The sequence below is a fragment of the Netta rufina genome, assembly GCF_964035555.1.
Source record: "Netta rufina genome assembly, chromosome: 3".
Classification (NCBI taxonomy): domain Eukaryota; kingdom Metazoa; phylum Chordata; class Aves; order Anseriformes; family Anatidae; genus Netta; species Netta rufina.
The window spans coordinates 50856284-50878188 of NC_140125.1; the positions used below are offsets into that span (position 1 = coordinate 50856284).

The following is a 21905-nucleotide window of genomic DNA, read 5'->3' on the forward strand; positions in this document are numbered from 1 at the left end:
CGGCTCGGCTCGGGACGGGACGGACAAAGTTTGTTCCCCGACGTGCCGAGGGGGAGCGGCGGTGCTCGGGGCACCTGCGGGGCGGGCCGGGCTGCGGGAGCGGAGCGGGGCCGGGCCGGGCGGGGCTGCCGGGGTGCCCGAGGGCGGGCGGCGCCTCCGCGGCCCCGGTCCCCGGTGGGGGTGGGAGCTCGGCGGCTCGGTGCCGGGGGCACTCGCGGCGGGACGGCGGGGTCACGGTGCCTCTCTGCTCCCCCGGCAGGTGCTGAGCGGGACCCATGGGAGCCCCCCGCCCGAGGGTGTAGGAGCCCGGCATGGCTCGCCTCGCCCGCCCCGAGGAAGGAGCCGGCGGGGCGCCCGGGGAGTTCAGCGATATCATCAAGTGCCGCTCGGGTAAGCTGCCCCCCGGGGTGCCCCACACAGGGTTCCCCACTCGGTGTGCCCTGTGCTGCGAGCCCGTGGTGGTGGTCGTGGTGTGATGGTCACGATGATGATGATGATGGTGGTGGTGGTGGTGGAGCACAATCTCCCGCTTCTCTCTCTCTCAAACACGGTGTTAGTCAAGTCACTGTGTGTTTGGGACCCACCTCCTGCGTTATAATTACCCCTGCTTTTGTAAATAACCGCCCGCTCGGAGTGCTCTTATGCAACCCGGCGTTGGCAGCTCCCGTCTGCCTGCCCCACCGCTGGGAACGGCAGCGGCGGTGGCTGCCACGCTGCCCTGCCTTCTGACAAGGCGCCCCGACGTGACCTGCTGCCTTTCCTCCTTCGTATAGCGTGGGGGTCTACAGCTACCAGCTCAGGCATTTCCTTGTTTGGAACAGATCTGAAGGTTATTGGGGAAATGTAAAAGCATGCTTTGATTTTGTGGTACATTGTAGCCTCACTGAGGCGCTGATGGATGCTAGAGGGGCAAGGAGCCATCAGTATCTTGGCAGTGGGAAGGTGGAGGGCTTATGGGCACAGAAGCAAGTCACGTAAACCTCAGCAGAAATTCGTGATACATACAGAGTCCGGATGCTTGCGTCTTCAGTTTCAAAGCCTATCCATTCTCTCTTAAATGCGAAATGCTCCTGTTGTCAAAAAAAAAAAAAAATAAATTTCTTTGATATCTGAAAACCAGTAACATATTTTCTTTTTTTAAAAAAATCCCATGCATTAAAAAAATGTAAGTCTTCCATTGATGGTGATTTGATATGTCAGAGGAAGCAGGATGCGGGTTTGAGTCCAAATCACACTGGTGTTTGCATAGTTCATTCTTAGACATCGTCTTTGTGAGGGATGAAACCTTTGGTGGATGGAGTCCTACTGTTCCAGAAATGCAATTTAGGAAACTGAAACACTTTGTGGCTTTGAACCTTGAGTTCTGTAGTGCTTGTGTACTTTTTCTTCTGTTACTTTGAAACCTCTGGATGTGACTTTATTTGATAATAAGTGTGCAGTCAGAAACCTCTAAGGGCTTTGAGGTTTGGGGTAGCCTGTGGAGGGATGGTGCGCCGATGTGTACGCGAGTACTGTGCTTTCTTAGCCCGCCTGAGGAAACACGGCTGTATTTGAGGTTTTCCTTGGATGAACAGATTGTACAGCAACTTCTGTTGTTTGGGCTAGGGCAGGCGATTGCAGCTCTCCCATTACAACCACTTTAACTTTCCTCTTCTCTCTTAATGAGAGAATTGTGTATATTCTGAGGCTGGGAAGGCTGAAAGACTTGTGCATTAGACTAAAAACTGTGAGCAGAGATTGATCTTTTAAAAATGATACACTGGCTTGGATCTGGTTGTGTGATTTATTGAAGCTAATTACTGTACTACATAGCTCGGGCCTGAACCTTTCCCTACAAGTAAACCCGTGGGAGGGATTTCCTAATGAAAGGGCTGAAGTACCCATAGCAGTAAATTAAAGGATAGCTGCTGGGACTGGGGAAAATATTATAAGCTGTTTCCACTTTTCATAGGTAGAAAGTTTTCCTTTTTCAAGTGTTTAAAATGAGCAGAGTTCTTTATTGCTGTGATAGCTCGTCCAGCATGGGATGCTATTTGCAGCGTGACACGAGTACAGTAGGAGCGCTACCTTTGCACTTGCTGATATTTGGGGTATCTCAGGGTCAGTCTTGTTTCTGAGGGCACAAAGGGCAGAGCCAGCCAAGGTTTATGTTCTCCACTTTATTTTGTAATAGAAAATGAGGTGTCCAAGTTGTCCTTCTGTTTTTTTCCACTCTGTAAGCTTGTCACCAGCTGATGTAGGACATCTCTAGCAATGATTCAGGAGAGCATGCAAATAAGCATTTAAATTATTTTGTTATATATATTTAAAAAAAATATATTTGGAATTTAGGAATCTTTCAAAGGTAGCCATTAACAGACAGTGGTTCTAGTAAACATGTTTTTAAATATTTGGATACAAATGTAAACTTTAGCAACCTGTCAAACTGAAAATACTGTTTCTTTTGTAGTCATTGTTGCTTTAGCTATATTGCTTTGGGAACTGGGAAGCAGATAAAAAGCCCTAAGGATGGCAGGATTACTATGACAGTTAGTTACTGAAAACTTGAGCTTTGATCCAAAGTTATTCTTTGGACAGTGTAAAAAGATGCGTGGAGTTTCGCTGCTGCTCGGGACTGTGCCCATCCATGCCTGATCCCACGAGCGGAACTGGCTGTGTAACTTTTCTCTTAATGACTTGTTACTGGAAAGCCGCCAACATACCAGGAGAGGGATATAGCAGCATTGCAGCAAATCTTCATTTTTCTATAGAGCAATCAAAATAAATTAACAATGGGTTGGGTTTCTATGTATGTTACTTGTACAAAGAGAGCCTATGTCACAGGGTTTTGTGGGTGGAAAAGTACTTTTGCAAGTAGGATAAAGTGCTCCTGAGCAGAGATCCTTGTATGTTAGTGATTATGTTGAAAATACTTTCCTCTATAGCGGTCAATAAAACCTGAAGTGCCACGTGCTGTAGCTGTTGTAAGCGATAAATGCTTGATTTGGAAAGCAAGAGGGTTGGGTTTACTCAGTGAGCTCGCGTTTGTGATGTGTGGTGCCACAGAGGGAGAGTAGCGCTTCCTTAGGTTGTCCAGTTAGCCTTTTTATTATTTCCTGCTTTTGATGTGGCTCTCCTCTGACTAGATAGTGTTAAGGCTGATCTATGTGTAGAGGTAAGCGGTTTTGATGGTGTGTCTTCTGCTCTTCCAGGCCCCAGGGCGACCAGAGCTGCCCCTAAGACGGCCCCGGCGTTGCTCAGCTGCCCGTCCTGCTGTGGCCTAGTGCCGGTGGCTCCTTGTGGCTGCTGCTCGCCCCCAGGTGCCACTAATAGGGCTTTTTGAAGGACATCTCCTTTGAGCAGGGGGTCGTGCCTCTCTCTCTGCAGCAGCTCTCAGGAAGGATTGCTGGGGGCTGATCGCCTTGCAGTGGTGAAAGCAATGCTGTCAGCGCCGCACTTGAAGAGCAAATGAATCTTCGCTATGATTAATTATGGAGAAAAGAAGAAGTTGCTTAAAATCTGCCGTGGTAGTTTGGAATGGCAATATATAATTAAACAGTAAGACACGACAGGAAAAACATTTCTGGAAGATTACCGTATGCCTCTGGTGCATTTTAAGATATGAGTTCCTGTCTAAATTGAGGGGAGCTTAATTCTCCTCATCTACCTTATGTTTTTAATTACAATAAATACATTTGGCTCAGAGGCTGCTTTCAGAAACTGTAACTTACTTTTGTAGTTCTCGGGCAAGGCTTCTGGGTAACGCTGCTGTCTGTCTGTCTGTCTGCACGAAGCGGTGCCGAACTGGCCATCAGCTGCTGGGCCCTGAGACCTCCTGGTCTGGGGACTCCATGTGCTGCCTTTGGGGCCAGTTCCTTCGGCCCTGTCCCGCTGCCACCCAAGTGATGTGGCCCTGTGTGGTGCCTCGGTTGTCACTTGGGCTCCATCAGTGAGAAATGGCCGGGAACAATGGTGTCTGTTTAGGATCCGTCCCATGGATGCGGGCTGGGCACAGCTGGTTTGCTGTAAGGTGAACTCTTTGTGGGTGTTTTTGCAGAGTGTGTGCAGGTGAGATGGTGGAGGCAAACAGCAAGCCTGCTGCTCCTCATTCCTAGCTGCAAAAATGAGCGTTTTTGGAAACAAACCTTCAGGTTGCCTCAGGCTGGCTCCTTCTTGTCAGCTGTCGCCTCCTTGTCCCAAGTGGACAGATTGGGTGCTGCGATGAAGACAGTTCTGGGGTGATGCTAGCGTTTATGAAATGCAAGCATATACGTACTGGGCTGGTTTCTTCTAGTCTCTTGGTTGGTGGAGAAAGAAATAACATATGCCGTTCCATGTGCTTGAAGCACGACTCTGCCTTGGAATAGAAAGCAAGGCTCCTCGGGGGAGAAAAGAAACCAACCCCAAACCATAAAAGCAACCCATTGATTTGCGTGTGCTCTGCCAGGAAATGAAGAAATAACCCTGGGCAGGAGCTGCTACGTGAGGCACTGCCTGTAGTGGTTTAAGAGCCCCGGGATGCCGTGGTGGGGAGAGGCGGCTGCTGCTGGTATGGGTCCCCCTTGCACTGTGGATACCTTGGGGAGGGGGTGCCCGGGCAGACCAGCAGACATGGGGTGATTAATAACCACGGCCACCTCCTCTGACATCCCCCCAGCTCAGGGAGCTGGAGAAGATGGGAGAAGTCCGTGCAGTCTGAGGAAAATAGGTTCATGTGCAAAGAAACTCAGTGGTCATGGCACTGGGCAGCTTGGCAAAGGTTTAGCCGTGTCTCTGCAATGGCTCATCACCTCCCTGCCTCTCCTTGGATGTTCCTCCTGTCTGTGGTGCGATTCTTGGCAGCAGGGATGAGTAGGGCAATGTTTGTATTAACATCTTCCGTGTGTGAAGAAATGGGGAGACAGACTGGCACATGTAATTCAGTGTACGTGTGGTATGGCAAGAAAAAGCACGTGGAATAAACCCCAGCTGAGTCTGCTTTGTTTTGGGTCAGTGCAGGTGCTCTGCTGCGGATAGCTGCATGGATTTACCCACTCAGAGACTGTATGATCAGCTCCTCTTGTGTTGTGCAGTGTCACTCCTTTGAAAAGAGCACCATTAGAAGAGTGTAGCACCAACCCTGGGAGCAGAGATGCTTGTAGCCCAAAGCTGGGGAGAACTGCATTTAGTTTGGATGGCTTAATAACAGCCTGAAGAATGAATAATAGGGTTTAAACACTGTGAGGTGGGAGGGAGGAGTTTCATTCTCTGACTGTTTATTGTGTTGATAAAAAAAAAATAAGTTTTAGTGCTCCCTAGTTTGTCAGAAGTCTGCTTTATGTCTTTTTCCCTTCCCCCATTGTGTCTCTGGAATTAAATGAGGAAGCAAGCTGAGCTATAATTTCGGAAAGTGACTGTATATCTTCAGAAGAAAGCTGGGAGTTCTAAAGGTAGTGACAAAAATAACAGGCTAAGTAAATAGAAGGGCCCTCTGGCATCTGTGGATTTGACAGAAAACAATGACACTCTTCTCTTGCAAACCATAGTTTTGGGAGTGAAGCAAGAATTGAGTCCCTGCTTATCAGCAGGGCTGCATCTACCATAGTAGCCTTCCTTTAATAAGGCTACTATAAGGTTTCCTTATGCTTGGAAGGGCTGTGACCAATCTTTAGTAATTTACGTGTTTAGATATGAATTAACCTGTTGAATGTGTGGGAGAGATGCCTTAACTGTGCTGAGTTGCTGGAGAAGATAACTTGAGCATCGTCTGGACTTGTTGGGAGAGTTCTCTTAAAACTGTAGATACGCCGCTCCCATGAAAAAGCAGCATTCTCTGTCTGCTGGGTTGTTTTTCAGGGGTGGGGGTCTCCCATTGCATGTGGTAAAGCTCTGCTGAGTTGTCAGCTGGTGGGAGATGCGGTGGCTGCGTGTTGGGGTAACAGCGGAGTAACTTCCATCAGAAATATTGGATGCACGTTAGTAGAAAGCTGTGTGGCTAGATGACAGAGATTAGATGTGTTTTAACATAATTTTGCAGATCAATAAAGGGAATGGGCAGCAATACTTTTCAGCCAGAGGTTATTGGTAACAAAGATCCCTTTGGAACTCTGACACTTATTCCCCCTTGCCTTGTGGAAAACAGAAATAGGACCCACCATCCAAAAACTGTGTTTCCTAATGACTTTGTAGAGGAATTCAACGTGTATCTGGACAGTCACTGGCTTATGCACTTAACTGTGAAGAAACGTGCACTTAAGCCATGAAGCAACATACTTTGATGGGTTTGTGTAATACATTTCAAGTATTTTCAGTTAATTCATTTGTACTCTGCTTTTACTGCCTAGCATTAAATGTGGGTTTTGTTCCTTTCCTAGTTTAGACTGTGGCTGAGGACCAAAGGTGTAATGTGCTCCTAACATATAACGTTACCAATTATTGATTGGAGAAAGTGGTGTGATGTGTAAGTCCTGAAGTGCTTGGCTAGATTATCTTTTTTTAAATTGCTATTGAATTGCCACACTGTCCTGGATGAACAAGGAGCAGCACTCTCCATAACGAATGGAGGAGATTTATCAGGCTTCGTATACAGCGAGGCCTTTTGGTTTCCATATTACTTTAGTAGCTACAGTATAAAGTGTGATTATATTAAAATAAGAGAAAAAGTAAAGTAGTATTTAAACGCCAATAGACCAAGACCTTTCTATTTCTTCTTTCTAGGCTTTTACTTCTGTTATGACTTAATAATGAACAACAGCTATGGTCAGCACAAATCATTTCCAAGAGTTCAGTGCTCTCTCTCTTGGTTTCTACACAAACATCTTGTTCCTGGATGCAGCTCCTTGTGGAGCTTCAAGGGAACACGTTTTGTTCATGCAGTGCCTCTTTCTCGAGAGAAGACTTTGTGGAAGCTGAAAGTCTGGTAGCTGTCTTCTGAACACAGTTTTGCTGTTTGGGCGGGGGTGTGTAATCCTTCTGCTTTGAATGCTTTTCCTCTGCGCTCAGGAATTTTTCTCTTGGACCTGGCTGTAGTCCCCAATTTGGAGCTTGCTGGTTTGATTAAAAAAAAAAAAAACAAAAACACAGGTTCTTAAAAACATGATTTAAATCTATTTTTAGCTAACTTAATGCACTGATCAGTAGGAGTAGAGTTTTATTAAACTTAACCTGAGAGTTTTTACAGGTCACAGTACAGAAGTGCAGTGTTCACCCTGGCCTTTCTACTCAAAAAGCACTTGCACACTTTATGGTCTGTGCAGAGCCATCTGTCTGGCGGGCTGTCAGAGGAGCATGGTGCCCAGCTTCTCGTGGTTGAGGACCCCACAAATGCTCCAGGCTGCTGCAGGTGCCCCTTGGCTTGGGCACCAAGCCTGAGGAGAAGCTGCATTTCAGGAAGCTCCTCTGTGGCTTTTCTTCTGCTCTCATCTTTTACTTGTTTTGACAATTTGAGTATTGTTTAAATATTGAGGTAATTCAGAAACAAGGGACCCTCTAGGAAGAAACAACCAAAAAGACGCCAGACAAACACTGTGTTGGTTCGCTGGGCACTGGTGAGCTTAAAGCCATGAAGCATGCCAGAGCTTCTAGAAGGTTACGTTGCTACCTTGATGAGAGAAATCACATGTTGATGGTCATATCAGTATCAGTGTGGAAGTGAGCTTTATACTAAACTGCGCAATCGGCACTTCCATGGTGGAACAGGGGAAAGAGGAAGGAAGAGCTCAGATGGGGTTGCTCCCACTGTCATAAGTCATACCATGTTGTAAGGGCTTTTTGTTAAAGGCCATTGAAACCTAAGTGGAGTTCATTTTTTGCCCTGCCTTCTGATTGTTTGCAGAAGGTTTATTCCTGATTGCTGGAATAAGAGCATTAAAGGAACAGAGTTTTCTTGCTATCCTCACCTTTACCAAGGTGCTTTTTACAGACCTGCTGTTGATGCTGAGCTTCTCGTGTGCTGCTGCATTGCCAAGCCCCTCCTTCCCTGATCCTTTCACCCCAGTCAAGAGCAACTCATGAAAAATGTTGATCAGGGATGCATTTTTACCAAATATACTCCAGCTCTGGTTTGACTGCTTCAAATGCCCAGGTGCCTCATGTTGCTTTTTCTTCGGTTTGTGGGTGTTGGGTAACTGATGGTGTCCATTTGCAGCAGGTTTCCACATGGATGTTTTTCTCAGTCCTTTCTGATCCCAAGAAAGATAAATCCGTGGAGACGTATGGAGCTGGTGAGGTGCAGGGGCATCAGTTGTGGTGGTATTACTTCAGTCCCACAGCAGAACCTCTCTGAATGACATCTCTTCAGAGTTGGACAAAACGCCTTTTTTACGTCAAAAGGATTAGTGCACTGTCTGCATCTTTCTTCCAAGTTCAGGCATGCGTGGCAGGAGAGAGAGAGTGTGAGATCCTGCCATGAGGCCTCAGGACTGTCTTCCTGGGGTCTTTGTGTAGACCCTCTGGTAGAGAAGTGAGACAGGGACCCGAGAAGAACCAAATTTCAGATCTCTCTGTTCTAAAGCAGCTCTTCCAAAATGTTTTCATTTAGCCTGTAGGGAAGTAAGTGGTCCTAAAACTTAAGAAATTTGAAGTTAATGAATTCCATGTGAGTTGTGTGTTGTTGTTTGCCTTTGCTCTAAGAGGGGAAATAATTTCCATAGTAGGTCATGAAGGCTATTTGGCTTTCCTAATCCTTACGAGCAAAAAAAAAAAAAAAAAAAAAAAAAAAACAAAAAAAAAACCCTGACTGTTCTTGGAGGCCTTCTCCTCTACCTGTAAAATGCTGGAGAGGGTTCCTGTCACTGTGTGGTAACAACCTCCTCTCAGCAGGCAGTGTTAAATATTTAATCGTCGTTTAAGGATAGTGGTTACTGTGCTTGCATAGTGACTAACAGTATTGGGTGTGTTCATCTCCACAAAGAAAAGTCATAACCAACCCCTTTTGATTAAGTATATATATGTGTATCTTCCTAACTGAAAATCTGCAAATTCTCTTTGGTTTAAAATGGCACTTAATTTTGTCATAAGTCATGTGAACAACATGGGGCATGACAGAGCTCTTTGCATGTGATAAGGTACCATAACTGAGAAGAACGGAAGCTGGATTAATTTTTACATACCTTAGATTCCCTTAAATGAGGAGATAGCAGTTACCTGTTGGTCTCATGAAGTGGGTGGGTTCTGGATCACCCCCAGATTGTCTGCAGTCAGAGTTCATTTTGGCACCCACACCTGGAGTGGGAGTTGTATTCCCTCTCAGGGAAACTGAACCCTGTGCCAGAAATGCAGTGGGAAAGGTGAGGTCCTGTGGTCTGGCCTGCCTGAGTCATGTAGTTGGACGGTCTCGGTGGCAGCGTGTGCTGTCCTCAGGTGTCACACACTGCAGGACAAGCAGCATCCAGAAGAGACAGGCTGAATCAGAAGAACATGAACCATGCAGAAGCAAGCTCTTTTCTCATCCATCTCCCATGTGCGCTAGGGCTGGTTAACTACAAGTGGTGAAATTGGGATATTCATACTCCTCAATTTTATTGCCCATGTTACAGCCATAAAGTACGATATTCTGGTATCTGCCTGAGCATCTAAACCTGCCTTACTGTGTGCACCTGGTTGGGCTGGCAGAATCTGGAGTCAGAAGAAGATGCAAAACTGTTCTGGAGTTGCAATGTTTTATCCCAAATAAGGAATTTCACTGCTCCTGCTTTGCAGGTGACATCTCTGCTGCACAATGGACAGAAAGCAATCTGATGGGATGGTTTAAAAATCTAGTGATGGGGTGGAAAAAGCCATAATACTCTTTTCACACTGCACTCTGCTGCCTCTCCTTCTTCATCTCCCTGACCTGGCAGGCATCTTCAGGGAGGGGGAAAAAGCCTCCCTCAAGTATTTGGCTGCTGCTCCAGTTGTCTTTGCAGGGGACATCGCCAGTGAAGACCAAGTTGTTTGCCAAGAATCCGGTATGAATGTCTGCGTAGAGAAGGCTTTGTGCAAAATCAGCTGAGGACAGCAACCGTGTGGCCTAGACCAGAAAATATTTCAGGTACCTGATGAGAACTCAAGGACCCGGTGCTGCGGGGCCAGTGGTTAGGGAAAGAGTCCCTAGCTATTTACAAAGGACCTAAGTATCTTAAGGCATCATCCTCAAAACTTAATTGAATAGCTACAGGTTGCTGCTAAAGCATGCTGCCAGGTCGTTATGGTGCTGGTGCTGAGCAGCTGGCGGAGCCTTGTCCTGGCTGCAGCCCGCACAGCGTTCCTACTCCTGCGTCATCCCGGCTGTCAGGCACACCGGCCAATGTGCAGGTGTCACTTCTCCCAAAACAGCCTTAGGCAGCTGGGGGGAATTTGGGGTGGTGCCCATCTTTCCTGTAATTGCCTCTTAATTAGAGCCCTCGTGCTGACTTGTCGCTCTTGAAATGCCAGTCTGAATCTTCAAATGGTTTTGAACCACTGACCATTGCCCTAAGCACTGGGCAGGAGTGTAGGGTGAGATGTGGCCAATTCTTTGCGTATTGCACAGTGAGAGGATGGGCCAGGAAGAATGCAGGGGCTGGAGAGCATTCAGGGCATTTCGTAATAAGTCAGGCACCAAATCCCAACACGTTCTGGGGGAAAAAGTGTTTGTATATATTTCTGTACTGGAGATGACCTGCTTAATGAATGTGTCTAAGACTTAAGGCTGAAAGAGGAGTTGTGAAGCCTGCCCATCTGCTGAAGCTTGCACTGGGACATCAGTACCAAAATTCAGGGCTAAAAGATGCTGGTCTAAGTTGAAGAGCAGACTTGCAGCAAGGCTTGGGATTTTTCCCAGGAGAAAGACATTGCAAGGTCATTAATCAAGAGCTAGAGAAAAGGAGCACTGGTCTCTCTTTCCCTGCCAAAAATAAGACAACTAAACCAAACCCTTGTGTTGCTGGCATTAGCAGTCATCTGGCCACTGCTGCGGTTGGTGGCTGCAAGCACTTAGCATTATTATAAACAGCCCTTGTGTTGCAGGGGTAGCTGGCCTGGAACAGCTCTGATACGTTTCTGAACAGAAACCCAGTGCAGGGAAGAGGGATTTCGCTGTTGGAGTCTTTGTCTAGGATGCAATAATGATCCTGAAGTTCATACCAGTGTCAGACTCCAAATGACTGAGGCGTCTCGAAGGAAGAGGACCTTGGGGTTGTACATAGAGGGGCATTACGTCATCATGGAGATAACTATGGATCCTTTTGGCGAGAAAACAGAGCCCACGTTTGACACGAGGATACGAGGGGGATGTGTTTGGAGAGCTGTTCCCAGGCTGGCCTGGTGCTGGTCAGTGAGTACAGAGCCCTGGCACAAGACATGCATGGTGCAGAACTCATTGGCTTGGACCCGGCGGTGCTCTTGCATCCATCGCTGAGCTTGGTGACTTGCTGGGGGAGCTTGCTGTCATTCAGGGCTCCTAAATTCCCCCCCAGACTCATAAACTAGCACATGCTGTGTAAGTCAGGGTGGCTGTAAGAGGTGCCAGCCCCTCAGCCCACGTGCCAGTGGAGCACCTACTCCAGGGCACTCTGCCACTGCAGCTCCTCGCTCTTGTAGATTCTCCAGCATTTCTCTTGAACCTGCCTTTTGCTCATTCACTTGATGGCACACCTGAAATGAGGGGTTACTGGGTTAGGTAAGGGATAACTCTAGCATGTAATCCCCACTTCTGAGGCAGAATAAACTTTCTGCAGGATCTGGGGTGGTAGAGACACATGCAATACCTAGAGGATCCCATAGTTTCTGGCTTTACAAGAAGAAAAAATAATTCAACCCAGTGCATCTGTTTTCTTCCAGGCAAAATATCCCATGGGATGTAGCAGTTTGTTTGTTTGTTGACTGGACATGTTGCTGTTAGCACCGAAGAAGCTAGCATGGAATTAGTAAAGGGTCCTACAAACCTTGACCTATTGTAAACATATCAGACTTGCTTTTGTTCTCCGTCTCCTTCCAGTATAAGGTTGCTGAAGTCCTGGGCTGTTACATTCATCCTTAATGGACTCAGTGGCCTTAGTTTAGCTGATTAAAATTTAGTTTCAGGATGAAGCCTGTGATTGACAGTGAAGCCCTCTCTGAACGAGTCCAAATCTATTGAGTGGGTCCCTGGAGGAGACAGGAGCTGTAGCAAGTCTTGCCACTGGAGCTGGTTAGGAAAAAGTAATTCACACAGGGCAGTGTATTTGTATGGAGGCTGATTTGGGCTGGGAAAAAAAAAAGAGGTCTTGGAATATTTTGCCTTGGAAGTGCTGATGTGTCCTTTCCTCCGTAGCGCTGCCGTCAGGGAAGGGGAGCGGGGAGGGAGCAGGGACCATTAGCCAGGTGCTGAAAGCAGAGTCTCTCCATAATGCTCAGATAAAATGACTAACTGCTGAGAAACGTGTTGGTGTTTCGTTTTCCACACTGGTTTTTGCCACCTTTTGTTACAGGATCTTATTATTGGCCCTGTTGTCTCTGGCTTTAACTTATACTCACATACCCATATAATAAAAATACTTGGAATTGTAATCCTCTGTTGAACTCAAGTTTCTTGCCTGGGGGAAGAAGGAAAGGGATAATTTTTTTTTTTTTTTTTTTTGTGTGTGTGTGTGTGTGTGTGATGTAATGCACGGTTGGAAGATGCTACTGTGCTGTAGTGGTCATCTGAAACAAACTCATGTGGACTGGGACTGGTGCAACCTGATGCAGAAAGTATTCTGCATAATTTGTGTGGGTATGGGAAATAATGGGAAGGAGGAGAGAAATTGTGAAATGTTAACCCTTTGTACTTGTTTCTTACAGCTTAAGATTTTTTTTTTTTATGGATTTGGTTCCTTATGTCCTCTAAGCTGACACTTTTTTTTTTCCCCTTTATAACAAAATGCACACAATTATTTTTCTCCTCCTACTGACTGGAGGGCAGAAAAAGGGGTTTTGTTCCTTACAAGATATTATGTCTGCCTGGTATTCCCACTTGCAATAAGGCTCCTTTCATGCTGCTCCAGCTCTCTGAAAGGACCTTCACTTGCTATCCTATTAAGAACCTCTTGTGCTGCCAGCGAAAATGTAAAGAGGCTGTAGACATTTGGGGCTCAACTCTCATCTACAGTACAATGAAGTGAAGGAAATAATGCATTCTTGGCTGTCCTGAATTTAGCAGAGCCAAAAGGTTATCGGCTGGCAGAGTAGATGAGTTGTGATTATCACAACTTATGTTACTGGAAGTCTTTTAAAAAGCAATTGAATTAATTACGTTTGATCTCAGTGAGAATCTGTGGCCGTTGAGGTGGATTTTAATCTGCGTCTATTATCTAGGATGCAATGTTATAAGTAGGAAAAAATGATGTGTGTGAATTGTGTAGGATTCTTCTCTTTATCTGCTTTGTGCCTGTATTGTGGCATACCTAATAGAGAATATATTCTTTTTCCATTTCCTTTTCATCTGCTTCTCTTTGGATGAATAAACAGAACCCTGCTACTTTTTGGAGTCTTGAAGGTGTCTTGTGAGCCTTTTTCAAAGTTTGTCAAGTTATAAATTCTAATTTCAGTGAGAATTAGTATATGATACACAGTTTTCCCCTGCCAAATGAGGTGGATGTAGTTCAGGAGTTAAACCTCTTTTGTCAGGCTGTTATCATGCACAACTTTTCAATTAATGCACAAAACAGGAACAAAAGGGATTTTTCAGTGAAATTACTATTTTAAATAATGCAGCCTTTGGCTATCTTAATCAAGGGATAGGTTTTTCTCACATGCAAACTTCCTTCTCTAGTAGTCTTCAGACATTTTTTTCACCCCCTCTTGCAGGATGGGAGTAGAGCTGAGAACCTGGGTGGGTCAGCCAGGTCACGTCTTCCAAAGTCATCCAGCTCATTACAATAATCATCCACTGTTTATTTAAATAGGCAACCTACTGCTATACAATTTCTGTGCAAAAAAGTCCTCTGTACTTTTGCAAAGTAAGAGGAAGCAGCTTTAATTGCATCTCTGTAATAAAGGGTTGTGCATTCATACAAGGTGAGTGATTTCTTCTATGCTAAAAACTTAACAAGAGCTCATCCAGTGATTATAATTTGTCATTTTCATACTAAGCAGAACTAGTTAAACAAGTCCTCTCAGCTTTAAATAGTTTCTTAAAACCCTATTTCAAATTTCCTTCTGTAGAATAAACAGCTAAATTTAATATGAATAACCACATCTAATTTTGAAAAAGATAATTTATTTTAAATTCCTGTGTAAGTAAGAAAATGTATATGTGCAAGAGTGACTACTTTTAAAATGACAACCTCAAGAAAAAATATACTTATCTAATGTAAATGTAGGTGAAATAATAGTAGAAAGCACCAATCCAGCATTGAATTATTTTGCTTTTCTATCTCTAAAATGATATTTTCCTCTTAACCATGGATGAAAAACATGAAGGAGATGGCATCTGATGTTACATTTTTCCTCTATGATTACTCCAGTTTCCCAGACTCTGTCTCAGTATAAAACAAACCCGTCTGTTCCCAAACTTATTTTAGCTTTGAAGCATGTGTAGTTCTTGACCTGCTGATCAGCTGTGGAGGATGTAGATGGCTATCTTTAGCTGTTGAGCTTCCATGTTTAGTTGTGATGTGATACTCTAAGCTCTCATGATGGTCTTCTGGTGGTTTTGTTAGTACTTGAGGGATTCTTGATGTACAGGCTGGTTGCTTTTCCCTCTGTCCCTTTGCAAATATTCATATGGAAGCTCATTCTGACACCTGTTTCCGGTCTCCTTTTGATTCATTGTTGGTAAAAGTGTGGAAGCAGTAGCTACTACCCTGTGCCAAGTGGACCATTATGTATGCTCCATCTCCAAGGAAAAAATTCACATTCCTACTTCGCTCTAGGTAGCTAAAAAACCTGGCATAAAAGTGTCCTGGACTGACTGATGTCACTTGCTCTTTATTTTATTCCTCCCCCCCATCACAGTGGAACTTTGCTGAATTCTCAGAAAAACTTGTACAACCTGATTTTGCAGGGAGCAGAGTTAGTGCAGTGAGCTAATCGTGGCTGTGGTCGTGTGGCTACAGAATAGAGTATTGCCTTACGGCAGTCATTCAAGAATATCTTTGAATATTTATGTGGAGAATTAACACTATGGCATAGAGGAGGTTTGGCAGAATTTTTTTTTAGGATCTTGCAAGCTGCTCCATGCAAAGTTAGTGGTTTCTTTGCAAAAATACATATATATATATATATATATATATATATATGTATTTTTGCAAAGTTTTAAAATTTAAAATTTATATAAAAAAGTATATGAATTTTTATATATATATTATATATATATATATTTTTTAAAGTGCACATCTAAAAACATGCTGAATAAGGACGTCTAGAGTTGAATCTGGCAATGTTTGATCCTGCAAAGGCATCTTGTGTTATGGATTGTCATTTACTCTGTCAGATCTTCAGTTTCTAAACTGCTTACGCAGGGGAAAAGCCTTGTACCTCCTCCAGTGGGTATCTGTGTTTTACTGAAATTCAAGTAGTTATATTAGAGACTCTTTAAAATAAAAGCATTTATTAAAGGCTTTTCATAAATTGCAAGTTGGTCTCAGCTGTGATAAATGTCCTTTGTTCTGTTCTGACTTGCTGGTGATATTAATGTGCTGGAGGAGGAGAGGCTCGCTCTTTCCAGTTAAAGTGAAATTCTTCATTTTGTGGATAGGTTTGAGGAACGCTTGCTTCCTTGCCTTAATTTTTTCAAGCTGACTTTTTTCTTCGAATGGCCTTGTTCTTCTATGGCACCCTGCCCAGACCGAGGGGGGCCTGTGCAAGGGCTGAGGGAGATCTCACTTCCAAGAGTAAAGCTTGGCAAACTGAGCAGCGTGATGGAAATCATAAAAGTCAGGAGAACAGGGCTGGCTGTAAATAAAATAATAATAAAAAAGGCATGATTTACAGTGGGATGTTGCCGGGTAGAATTCCTGGGTTCGGAGATGGGGGAATGCCTCCATTTCAGCGCGCGAGTCGCACCGGGCCCAAAGCCCCACTTCACCTGGCACCATGCGAGCATGAGGGAGGAGTGACCCATGTGGGTCTCCTCAGGTGGAAGGGAGGGCTGAGCTTGGCCATCTGCAGGCAAATGTGTGACAGAAGGCTGGGATGTTGTACCTGCTGCCAGTCACTTCTTCATTAACCAGGCCTATGCAAATTAAACCTGGCCGGTTTAAAATTTAACTCCAAGTGATGATTCTTTGCAGGCTTTCTAGTCTGCAAGGGTTGGTGCTGATGCATTTTTATGTTTGAAAAGCTTTATAAAACTCTTCCAACTTAATGCAAAAGAACAATACTGAAAACAGTGCACTTTCTACATTTAATACATCAATAATTCATCTTTTTCAGTCTGAACACAGGTCTTTGGTTCCTTGGGTGAATGACCCAGTGTACCTTAAAGGCTGAATCTGTTCTTGACTGTTCTTCAACCTATGCAGCTCTTAACATCAGAGCCATCTTATCTAACTGATCTTTTTGTCCTGATAAGAAAGGATGTTCTTTAGGATGTATGTGCAGCTGAAATTTGAAGTCCTAAAGACCTCTTTTTATAATAAAATTATCATTTTGGGGCACTGTCTCACAGTGGCAGCTGTTGACTGTCAAGGAACTGGCTTCTGTGCAGATGAGGCCTGCCTATACTGCAGAATAGTGTTTTCTTCTCTCTCAGTCAGAAAGGAAAACTATAAAATCAGTTTCCTCTGTGCCTCTTCTGATTGTCACAGACCTTGGGCTTGACAGATGCATGTGATGTTCAGGTTATTTGTAACTCAGATCTGTGCCTTTGTCCAGGGAGATATCAAGGACATCCAGGAAGATCAGCCTTGATCTTTAGCACTGCAGCCTAGTTTTCCTTAAGAAAACAAACAAATCATAAAAGAAAACAAACAGAAAAAGCTTAACATGACTTCCTGCTCCTGTCTGTTTCATCACTGCAGATGTGGGCTAAGCCTTCCATAATGGAAAAAAGGTAGAGGTTTCAAAGATTATTACGTTCCTATAACTTATTTTTAATAAGCAGTACATGGGTGTAAAAGAGTCCACCAGGATGGTAACTGATAGAGAAAGGCAACAAAATTTAAGTGGCAGAACTGGTCCCAAATAAAACTCAAAATACAATGTATGTTAGGCCAGGATAAGCAAAATAATGTGCTGTGTTGTACCCACTGAGGCTATCATAAGGATAGAGGAATGGAGATGAGAGGTTCAGGGAAGAAAAGGCTGTTTCTGAAAAACGTGTTTCACGAATTTTAGCCCTCAGGGGAGCGACACATTTAAAAAAGCTCCTGTTCCTGCCCCTCCCTTGCATCAAAACGAATGGTAAAGTAACCAAAAATGTGTTTACATACCTTTGGTTTGGAGGTTTCTTCCTGATGTGTAAAACACAACCACAGAATCAGACGGTGTTTAAGGAATGGAATGGAGCAAGATGCAGTGGTGGTTTTTCTGTCATCTTTGTAACGTGCTTAAAGATAAGAGGTGTGCATTGATGTATACACACATGCATGCACCTAGATGTTTCCCTTCTGGGATTTCCATTTGGAAATGATGAAATTCCTGAGGAGTTATTTGGTCCTTTCAAGTTAAGAATAACCATACAGCACTGTGTGGATCTGAGATTTTTGTCAGAAGTCTGCCTGTAACAGGGTGTTTCCAGTGGTTTGCTCGGGCAGATGATAAACTCTTCTGTTCATACTAATGCACACGTCATCAGTGCTTTCTCCATCTCTTGCTAGGGTGTGAGCTCTTGTGACCCATCTGTGCCCACAGAGACGCAGCAGCTGGTGGCAGATGACAGCTTTTTTGACCTCCTGCCTAAGTTGTTCTCATCTAGACAGGGTGGCTTGGAGGCATTCAGCAATGGGAGCACACACACATGCTCAGGAGCACGTGTGCTGCCTTGCTGGCACAGCTGGACCAGCCCAGGGGGATGGATTTACCTCTTTGCCATGTCCATGCTATGCAGGGGACTCTTGGGGAAATAGGGGATGTGGCTGAAAACCTTAAATGATAACAATTCATATGAACTTGGTGATGTGTAATTTTATATCAAATTTCAAGTGATTAAAAAACAAAACACAAAATAGTATACACAGTTGTGTATACTACTAACTACTAACACACATACACAGAGGTGTGTGTTTTTTTTCTTTTAATTTTGTGGGACATGCTGTTGGTCCTGAGTGGTAATTTTCTAGGTCGTGACTCGAATTCTTTCCTCAAGAAGGAAAGTATGCCAGATGGAGAGTATGTATTCTCTCTTATTCACTTACTTTAAAAAGAAATGCCTTAACTCTGTTAAAGTTAAATCTTCTGAGTCATCAGGAAAGAGTCTCATAAAGAGAGAGAAATTCAGAAAAGTGGCAGACGGGTTGTTCTAGCTGCTGGATGCTGATCTGAATGCAGGATCAGATCTTCATGTTGCACAAGACTTGGTCTAGCAGGTACAGGCAAGAAAGAGTGTGTCTTGGCCAAACAGTTGAGGGAATTCAGATATGCAGCCTCTGTGGGTTAGCACTTATTGCTACTCTTTTCCTGCTTCCCTTCCACCCCCAGCCCTCACTTTTTCCTGGCCATCTCAGATATCTAAAGTGAAGAGCAATCTCAATCACTTCTCCCAACTTTTTGTATGGGTGTTGGATTCAGCTGCTCTGCACACTTGGTAAGAGCAGCTCCTAAGGTTAATTGTGGGCATCTTTATTGGCTGACATCCATTGGTTTCTCTCTTATATGTGCATCATCTGGACTCTGGAGGCATGGGTAGATTCACTGCTGTCTTCTGATTCTCTTGGAGACAAGCTGATAATTGGTTTTCTTCTTGCTCCAAGTTATGCTACATCTCTTTTGGTGGCCAGGGTCAGAATTTGGGCATTCCTAGCTATGTTTTCCTGTCCTTCTGTATGTTGCTTTCTCCTTCCTCGCCTGTGTACTTTCTTGTTTGTGAATGTGAAAGTTGTGATTGAGTTGCTTAACTGAATGAGCAGGGATGAGGAGTGATTTAATAAACTTGATGGAAAATCTTGGTTTCACTCTAAGCAAGAGGTACCTGTGCTGCTAGGGGCCCTGTGCAGTTCTGTGGTGGCTGCGGTAGGCTTGCTCATGGGAGCTTGGCTTCATTGAAATCAAAACTTGACTCAGCCTTGAAGCATCGTGTGTGTAGCTTCCTTGTGGTTCCTGTTTGTATGGTGGTGTAAGCTAACCAACTCTACTGTGTGCTCAGCTTTTTAAACACGAGAATTGCTTTATGACTTATTTTCTTCCATTTCCTGCATGTGTTCTTCATAAATCCTAGCCAAAGGTCTCACAGTGACTTGTTAATGCAAACATGAGGCATACAGTTGCTCTAGTTTGCCTAGCTCACGCTTTCATAATGGTTTTGTATATAGACACAGGGGATTTATATATGCGGTGATCCACCCCTTCTCCTCCTTCCTTGTCTATCAGTTGCTGCTGGTTTCTCTGTTCAGTGCCAGAAAGGGAGGAGAGGCTGATTTCGGAGGGCTGCACTCTGCACTGCCTAGCTGGAGGGCACTTGGAGGCTAGTGACAGCTGTCCAGAAGGTCTCTTGGTGAAGGTGATCTCTGCAGTGCACACTTTCTAGCTTGCACAATGTAAAAAGACACTTGGGTTATCCCAAAGCCGTTCTGGAGAACGTCTGTTCAAGCTGGCTGCTTGGAGCACTTCTGCTGCAGTTGTGTGAGGTTGTCCTGGATGGGATCACTACTTTGTACTTGCAGTGTTCACAAAGCTTTTCTAACATTATCCTGACCTGTAGTTTTCCTGACAATTAAAAGCCCTCTTTGGTGTGGGATTTAATATCCATCGAATTTGTTACAGATACTGAAGAATGCCTGCTGCAGCTGAGGTGGATGGGAGGGTAGCTGGGAGCACTGGGTGGGAATTGCAGTGATTACAGGCTGCTGCCAGTGTGCTGCAGTGGGAGCTTCCAGGGCAGAGCAAGCTGAAGCAAATGAAATGGAAACTTCCTTATTCTTTTTGTGGCTTTAGTCATGAAGCTTAATTACCACGTTTGACCTTTTTATCTTCAGAAAAAAAGCTTGGAGTGGAGCTCCCAGCTTCCCTGTACCATTTTTGTAGGCAGCAGGATTAGAAGTGCTTACTGCTCAATTTCCACCTCCCAAACGCTGCATGCCTTTGAGATTGGTACAGCTTGAATCTCTGCTCTCCAGCAGCAGCAGAAACAACCTGAATCTGACCAGGCCTTGCATCCTCCCAGATCTTAGTCGATCTTTTGGCTCTTCTCTTTTGTGACAGAAGATGGAATTCAGGTGAGGGGAAACTTATGCATAAACCCTGTTATCTGCTCAAGGCATCAGCCATCCTTGGGGTTTGTGAGGTGAGTGGACCATGGGATCAGCCAGCTGCTGTGGCTTACAAGTGGCACACTAGGACCTCCCTCCTGTTGTCACTGCTGCTCCAGCAGGGCCTTTGAGCAGGCTTCCCAGATGGAGCAGTGGTTTTCACTTGCGCAGCCTTTTTGGAAGCAGGCTGCTGCTGAGGTTGGTTGGCTGAGGCAGTGGAACAAATGGCAAGCCGACTGCATCAGTGGAGTGCCCTCAGTGGTTTTGGCTGGAGCTGGTTGCTGAGGGCGTGGGGAATGGAATGGCCTTTATAATAACTGAGAGGAGCTCTGGGTGTTCCCATAGTATTTGCAAACCTCTCACTATCTGCAGCTGGACACATATGCTTGTACTGTCCACCTCCTCCCTACTAAATATTAAAAAACAGGGATTGAAATGTGTTGGATTAATTCCACCCAGTTCCCAGGGAAGGCAGCAAGGGCTGGGACAGGCCCAGGGCACTTCCCTGCCCTCATTTCTTTGATGGACCTGAACGTGGGAGCTGGCAAAGCTCTCTGCAGCAGAGCTGTGCTGAGCCGAAACCCTGTGCTGGGGATGCCTATGGCTCCTGGTCTGGCTGGCTGCTGACACAGCATCACAGGGACATGTGCAAGGCAGGTTTATCGTGATGATGTCTTACCCTCATGTGTGCCTGCCTGCCTTTGCTTGCTGGTGGGAGTTTGGTGGTCCCCCCTGGGCACGTCCTGTGCTCTGCTGCTTCACCTGCTCATCTGCTCTGCAAGGGACAAAGCTGAGGGATGTGCAGTATTTACTTCCAGTGCTGACTGGGGTGTTGCATGCCTCACTGGGACTGTGCTGGGATGCGGTGAACTGGCTGCCGTGCTGATTTTTGGACCCTCTCAAATGTAGGCCAGTGAAGAGCTGTACAGCTCACTAGTAGAACAAGGCAAGGGCGATGAAGTAGGCTGAGAGGGAGGTACAAGGCTGAGAGTGTAACAGCACCTGATGAGCAAGTGGGAGTTAGGAGTGAATGAACTGTCCTGTGATGGGATTTGTATTGAGAGCTGTTTTTTTTCTTTCTTTTTTTAAACAGCAGTGAGGTTCTTACTTGTGGAAGGAGTAGCTGAGTGTATGGAGGTAGTGAGGATGCAGATAGGGGATGGAAAACAGCAGGGTTGGGGGTTGTTAGCCGGATATAAAGGATTTAGAGTCAAAGCAGTTTTCTAAAAACTGTTGGGTAACGTGGCTTCGTGACTATTGGCCGTCATTTGACTGCATCTCTACCAGAGCTGCTTCTTAGGACCTTGCATACACTCAGTAGGACAAATTTTACCAAAGGTAGGTAGGTAGTTGTTTTGGTGCTGCTTAATAACATAAAAAAAGCAAACAAACAATTGAATTACACCTGGACAAAGTTCTGAGTTACCATAAACCTAGCCTGACTTTCTTCTAAAACACTGTACTCATCTTACAATTGAAGCTATAAAAGCCTTTATCGTGAGGATCCCTTTCTTCCATGTTTGTGAAAATCATATGGAATGAAGGGATTGAGGGAGAAGAGAGATTTTGTGTGTGTGCACATATATGTGTATATATATATATACATATATATATATATATATA

At 44.9% G+C, this 21905-nt stretch overlaps 1 protein-coding gene across 1 annotated transcript in view; it reads left to right on the plus strand.

Moving 5' to 3' along the window:
* UTRN (utrophin) overlaps nt 1–21905 on the plus strand; it is a gene marked incomplete at its 5' end in the record, with an annotated part of 369309 nt that overhangs the window by 122 nt on the left and 347282 nt on the right. The window contains one exon of the mRNA XM_084284598.1: nt 260–390. Coding sequence (XP_084140724.1) covers nt 312–390 — 79 coding nt within the window. The remainder of the gene's footprint in view (nt 1–259; nt 391–21905) is intronic.